This window comes from Melospiza georgiana, chromosome 5 (genome assembly GCF_028018845.1).
Source record: "Melospiza georgiana isolate bMelGeo1 chromosome 5, bMelGeo1.pri, whole genome shotgun sequence".
Classification (NCBI taxonomy): domain Eukaryota; kingdom Metazoa; phylum Chordata; class Aves; order Passeriformes; family Passerellidae; genus Melospiza; species Melospiza georgiana.
Genome location: NC_080434.1, coordinates 72358269 through 72365540, shown reverse-complemented (window position 1 = coordinate 72365540; position 7272 = coordinate 72358269). Strand labels below are relative to the sequence as shown.

Genomic DNA, 7272 nt, shown 5'->3' with positions numbered 1-7272 from the left:
ATGCTTTTTTTTCCTCTCTGGCATTAAGGGAGCATAAACACTTATTAAAGTTTAACAGGGAAAGTAAATTTGAAGATTAAAAGAAGGTTTAATTACCAGCTATAAGCCTCATCATCTTTCAGGTGAACAACACAAAGCAACTCATAAGAATGATTATTGTTATCCCCATTTACAGAGAAATGAGGTGAATTAAATGATCTGCCTTATGACACACATAGTGTTAGATTCCAGATCTGCCTCCCAGTTCTGTGCTGTAGCAACTAGGTCACATTTAGCAATACCTACCTTCTAAATATTCCCAGTTCTATATTCACCAACATCTGGTATCTTAATATTTCTTAATATTTCAATTTATTATTATTATTAGCTTCAGTGATACATTAGCTTTGTTAACATTATATCAGCACAATATATGGAATAAAAAAAAAAAAAAAGGGAATTACTTCTCAGCTGACCCTTGATGTGAAAAGTTACTGCATTTTCCCACTGGAATCAGTTACTGCAGTAGCAGGAAAACCACACAATACATTCATTGCTCCAGTTCAAGGGCGAGTTGGTGAGTGACAGGACGGGAGAACTGGAGCCAAGAGAGCTGGTGTTCTCTGCAGGGGTGGAAGGATTTGCAGTCCATCAATGAGATCCATGCACGTACAACCACCCCTGAGGTCACTCTCCCATGTGTCCTCCCTCCTGAGCCTCTTTTTAAGTGAATACACATTCAAGAACAGTCAAAGTTCTTGTCCAAATTGCACAAACTCGTAACTCGAGGATCACCACTCCTCAAATGTTCACTACTTTGTCAAAAACTGCATTAAATTACAGAGGCTGAAAGAGAACTTCCAAGATGTGGGTTTGAATAATCAAAAGCAGCAGCGTGAATTTGGTCCAAATGTTCTTAGAAAAGTACACAGGAGGGTAGTTTAGTTTGAGTTTAAAATTAGAACAATTTCTATCCCCAGTCTAGGGCTCACTGACCTGACACCTGCACATGCCCAGCAGCCCAAGCGCTGGAACCTGTCAGATCCATAGGAGAAAGGTGTAAGTTTGCTCCCAAGGGAAGACACTCTACCACAAAACAGATCTTTAAAATAAAGAGCAGGAGGGACTTGAAATAGCTGAAAGAATCTCTCTGGCCCTGGCAGGAAATGGTGTGAAGTCTGACTTTGCCAAAGCCAGGTTATGTTGTTTCAGCGATGGAAGAGCCTGGACATAATTAAGTAGCAAAATATGAGTAACATGTTCTGTGGGCAGTTCTGGTGTGAGGCTTCTGGGGGCTGTGTTAATTAACAAGGAACAACTCTGCTCAGATCATTAAACAATGTTGCTTAAAGTTCACTGTATCTCTTCACCCGCCTTTCAATGTCTCTTTTTGCACACCACCAAGACATTCCTGCTGGGGTGGTGGTTTCTACAACGTGGTTCAAATATATCCATCAAGATAATATTGATTTACATTCTTTTATTAAAGAATGATACCCCAAACCCTTTGAATTATTAACTCATAATGTATTATTACCTGAGGGGAAAGGGCTTTTTTCTTCCACAACAATCTTCCTCTGAAGCATTTAAAGAAAAACAAAACCAGCACAGAATTACTCACCAACTTTATGTATAATGTTTGCTCATGGTTACTTTGTAAAGGTTATTGCATCACTCTAGCTATAAATACTAATTTAACTTTAGAATTAATCTGCAAAATTTAACATCTAATTCCAATCCCCAGGTAATACTTAACACAGAATTAAATAATTAAATGTTAAATTAATAGTCAATTAAAATTTAAAAATTGATCCTGATTTATCATCCTAAGAGTCCTCTCATGATTTCCTATTTCTACAGTTGGGATAAAAAATGGAAGTCCCACTAACTCATGACTAGCAAAAGACAGTCCCCACTACAGAACAGGTATGGGAGTGGAAAAGAAGAGGTCAGCATTTCTCATAGTTTTTCCTTCAGCAACTTAATTGCACAAAATTAAAATGTACTTTGTATCAAAACACGTGCTTCCTTCAGCTGCAGACAGGGAGAAAATATTAACTGATGTATGATATGAATTATTTTAAGTTATGGTAAAGAGATAATGACTGAAAAAAGGCTCTGGAACCAGTCCTGCCACTCTTGCAAAGCTGATCCAGGTGAGGTGTGCTGAGGTAACCAGGCTGTACCTGAGCACGGAGCTTTTATCTTTTCCTGCTCTAGCTAGAGCTAGAGCCAGGTTGGATCTGGGCAGTGACTGATCCACATCAGCTGCACAAGGAGTTATTTAACTGCATCGGTTTGGTGTTACTGAATAAGAAAGTTTCTGGTAGTTTTTGCTCATTCTTTAGCACCACATCTCAAGACATACTGGAGAAATGAGCTAATGGGTTATCTCCCAAAGCTCTGCTTCCAGTTATACTCCACAGAATACTCTGGGCTGGAAGGGACCCACAAGGACCACCAAGTGCAGCTCTTAAGTGAATGTCCCATACAGGGACCAAGCCCCCAGCCCTGGTGCTGTTGGCACCACGCTGTCAGCACAGCTGGTGGTTTCACAGCCTCACCAACTTTAATTACACATCCCTACACATCCATCATTAATCACTGGAATATAAAGGACTCCATGCTCCTCTTCTGTGCCTCTACTCAGAGGGCCTTTGATTGAGAATGGAGACCCTCAAATGCCACCACAGTAAAGATTTTAAAAACCAGATTTTAATAATGTCCTGCACTGATCATTGCTTGTTGTAGCTGCACACACACTGGTAGGTTTAACCTGGAAATGCAGGAGAGCCCTGAAAAACAATCTGCTCCCTTGTATGGAAAACATCTGGAGAACACAGTGCCAGGAGAGTTATCTAGACAGTTATCTACAGCCCCTTCTCTGACTGAAATGTCCCTTTCTTATAAAGTGTCTGTGACATCAAATACTTGTAGGTAGTGGGAGGCCAATTTTCAAGCACAAATATTTGAATAGCACATCCAGATTTTATATGCAGAGAGGTAGGCGTAAATGCCTGAATGTGCAATTGTTTAGGCATAAAATTGGCTATTGAGCTTTATTGCCAAATTCCAATTTAAACTGAACTGTTAAATTCAAATAATGAAATTCAAACCTCAAAGCTTCTTCTGCTTTTTTTCCTAGTGATACCCCACATGAGAAATTTTCTGTTACTTAATGGTGGTTGAAAGGAAGAATTTATTGAAATGTGTTCTGAAGTTACTGTTTAAAGAGCTCCTGTTTGCAGAGATTATTTCTTTCTCACATAGGAGCTAAAGGCTTACCTATTACCAGTTCAACCCAGTAGGTAGGGCCAGCTGGAAAAAATTATTCTCAAGACTTCATGCAGGCAGAAGAACAGGCTGAAATGTGCTCTTTTGAGGTTCAATCAGTTCTGCTTATTTACTACAGTGCTTTGTTTTGCAGGTACTTCAACAGACATTGAGCATTCCAGAGGTAAATAATGCAGAGTGGGACAACTGCACCTGTGCCATTATCATAGGGTTAGCCTGAAACTTATTCATGAACATTTTGATGTTTCTCTTGACACACTGAAGGTGGGCAAATATACACATAATATTTCTAACAGACATTAGTTTTTATGGAGACTATTGCAAGTGGTGATAAAATAACCAGTTAAGAAAAACAATTACAAACATTACAATTACAATTACACCACTTTTTTCCTGTATTGTGTGGTGGTCATACTGAGAAACAAGTTCCTAAATGATGCAGCAAATTCAAAGATGTTTAGAGTAATAATTTTAAATTTTATGTGTTTCACTTTTTGATCCAAGACTTTACTGGTTACCTTTAACTTATAACTTTTAAAGAAGCAAGATAATTTAAGAAAGAGATTTGGTCCTTATTTGATTTCAAGAAATGAAGAATCCTAGGGAATGGAAGGAAGTAGCTAATTACTTTCTCTGTTTCAAAACCAAAAACTCTTCAGTTGTGTGGCTTCTACTTAGCCATTAAGGTTTGAATACCTCTATTTTTTCAGGACTTTGAAAGGTTGTTTGTACCATGCATGATTGAGTTTTGTCCAGGCTTCTGTCAACTTGTGCTCTGTTTGCTTCCCCATCTTCTCTTCTGGTCTCTGCCAATTCATTTTATTTTGTTTTACACATTCAGAATGCTGCTTTTTGATCACATCATCCTTTCCTATATAAGTTCATTTTCAAGGGCATTAATGGACTATGTCACCCTGTACTCTCAGCCTTCCAAGCCAGGACCTACCCAAAACATTAAATTTAAAACACCTTTGACCAACCTCCATGCTACTCTTTGCATGTGGGAGCTGCTCATTTAATAAACTCGCACTGTTGTCATTCAAATCTCTCCTTAAAGCCTTCCTTCATTCTGATGCTAATGGAAAAAAAATACTATTAGGCAACTGGAGTGCTACCAACAGCTTGATCTATTACATTGACTAATATTGCTTCATTATAGCCTGACATCCCTCTTCCTGCATGTATTAATCATCCACTCTTTGAGGCAAAGTGTTCTCTCTGCAGAAAATCCAAGGGCTTTAAATAATGAGGTTATGCAACACCTCCATGGTGTGATGTATCAATTGTACAGCCACGGCTACACCAGCCTAAAGTCTACAATGAAACAAATCATTTGGTAGTTTCACATCTAGCTTGCTTTATATGATATCATAAATGCCACCTTGCAGGTCTGGTTTATATAGTAAACATTTAAATCTGAGAAGCAAACACACCTGTTTTTTCTTTCATTGCCAGCTAATGAGTGGCTCTTGACTGCACACAGTTGCTGATCTATAATTTTTTTATTATTCACTTTTTATTTTGTGTCTCCCTGCTGAAAATTGTAGCAATTACTAAGTTCATCTCATTGACAGAAATCTTTGGAGATTCCTTACAGTTGTAAAAGAAATTGTAATGTCTGATTTCCATGGAGTAGACAGCAATTTCCTCATCATGGCACAAGAGGAATTTTTTGAGTCTTTTGATTTCATACATGAATGTGTTTGTTTAAATGAAGTAAGCAAATGATAAGTGAAAGCAAATTAGTGGGAAAGACTTTAAAAATACATTTAACCTAAGTGTGGAAATGGATTCTTGGAGAAAATGGAGGATGAGACCACAACATGGCAGGAATATTGCAGCGTTCTCTGATGGGGGTTTTTGAAGCGAACACATCTCTGGTGATAGAAAGAACCCTGGAGAAAGCACAAGCTGAGCACTGTGAGATTTCAGTAAACTGGATGACTCAACAGCTTCTTTGCCTTGGGTACTTTCTGCACTTTTGGTCTTTTCCTCCTACGTGCTCTGGTGGGAAAGTCTTACAGTAGAGGAGTAAGTGTGTCTTTTTGGGTCACTGCTGAACACCACCACCCAGATTGTGTCATATTCTCTGTTTAACTCCTTGGTTCTCATTGAGAATGGCTTTAAATTTAAAGGCAGTAGGTTTAGATTGGATAGAAGGATTAAATTCTTCCCTGTGAGGGCAGTGAGGCAGATTCTGTAACCTTGCCTTGCTATTTGTAAGAACACAGAGGTGCCATGTTAAAGCATGAGCTGGTGGAAGCCATTTGCTTTTAGATGCAACTACACAACCTCCGTCAGCCACAACTGGAGTGCCTCCACAGCCTCCTGTCCGCCCCAGGAACCTCGGGCACGTTGTTATTTTGTGATTTTTCACTTTGTTCCCCATCTCCTGGCCCACAGGGCCCGCCTGCCCCCATTTCCCTCAGCATGACAAGATGGCGGCCCTTGGGGCACCCGCAGGTGCTGGTCCCGCCCCGCGCGCATGCGCAGAGACGCCCCACAGGTGCCACCGCCCCCTGTGCTATATCTGAGTACGCCGCGAGCCGCACGTATAAGGGACCGTATCACGCCCTCTGGCCTCCCTTCGATCCCTCCGCCGTCTCTAAAGGCAGCTCCAGTAGCTGGAGGCTCGGCGCTCCCGAGGTGGGAACACGGCCCTAGAGAGGCGCCCCGGCCCTCCCGAGCGCGTTCGTGCCTCCCCTGGGGCTCGGCTGCGGGCGCTCCGCGGGCTGGCCCCGAGGGACTCCTTCCCTCCAAGCTCAAGCGGAAGGATATATCGTTTTTATTTTTTTATCCGCCATCTGCTGAGCAACGGTTTCGGGGGTGGGGCCAGGCGCGCGGGCCCCGCCCCTCCAGGCCAATCGCGACGGGAGGCTCGCTGCCGGCCCCGCCCCGCTGGGGCAGTGCAGCCAATAGGGGCGCGGGACGGGGGCGCGCGCACGGGTGAGGGGGCGTGTGCGCGGCGCGGCTCCGACAGTGTCGCTTGGCCGCGGCGGCGGTCGGCGCGGGGGGGTGGAGGGGAGCGGGACCCGTGCCCGGTGTGACTGCGGGGTGCGCCGGCAGCGGGGCCGGGGGGGAGCAGGTGAGGGCAGGGACAGGGCTGGAGGTCTGCCCGGGTGGGCAGGCCGGGGTGTTGGTGAGGCGGAAGGAGCTTGGCCTGGTCGCTTGCTCCCTCCCTTCGGCTGCCGCCCGGCGCTCTGACTCCTCGGAGGAGGAAACAAAGAGGCGGCGGGGGTGGGAATGGCCGGGAGCTGCGCTGCAGCCATTCTGGAAAGACCTTCTGGTGTTTCCTTCCCCCCACCCCCGCCGAGCAGTGATTAACAGGCCCGTGGGAGGCGGGGGGCGACCTGTGGGTGTCCGAGGGTCCGGCTGGAGCCGCTTGGAGAAGCGGGGGGGCGGCCGGGAGAGGAAGGAGGAAGCGCTCACCGCCCTGCCCTGTGTGTTCCTCTCCTCCTTCCGTCGCTTTCCTCGCTGAAGGCCTCCCGATGAGTTAAAATGGTGCTGAGGCTCGAGGGGAGCTGGTCGCTGCTCGTAGGGAAGAGGTTCCTCTGCCTGTCGGAAGAGGAGGACAGGACGTGGGACGCCAGCCTCATCTCGGAATGGCCCTGGAAGGCGGGCAGGATTCGGGCCGTGTCACACACGGACATATCCAAACAGGACCTGAAGGTAACCGGGAACTTTGCGAGAGACCCGCTGAATGCGGAGCGTGGCCGGGGAAGTTGGTGTGGCTGTGTGTACACACGTGTGTGCACATGCTGCTCTCGGAGACTTGGCCGACACGTTTGGGAACGTGCACCCCTGCCCAAGTCCCCGATGTGCTTGTACTAATGCCGCAAATTATCTCTAACTAATTATAAATGTGCTTTCTTCCACCGGCATTTCGAAAAGCCGGTTTTTACCGCAGCCTCTGTGCATATGGTTTATTTCCTAAAGGTAAATTAAGGTTTTGCCAGCTGTGAACAGGTTTTTGCCTCCAGAGTTGAAACCGAAACCCTC

General features: G+C 44.8%; 1 protein-coding gene across 1 annotated transcript in view; it reads left to right on the top strand.

Annotated features, from left to right (window-relative positions):
* Positions 1–6152: 6152 nt before the first annotated feature.
* KDM3A (lysine demethylase 3A) overlaps positions 6153–7272 on the top strand; it is a 29633-nt gene continuing 28513 nt past the window's right edge. Inside the window, exons 1-2 of the mRNA XM_058023796.1 lie at positions 6153–6219; positions 6754–6942. Of these exons, the coding sequence (XP_057879779.1) occupies positions 6772–6942 (171 nt within the window). The 5' untranslated portion in view covers positions 6153–6219; positions 6754–6771. The remainder of the gene's footprint in view (positions 6220–6753; positions 6943–7272) is intronic.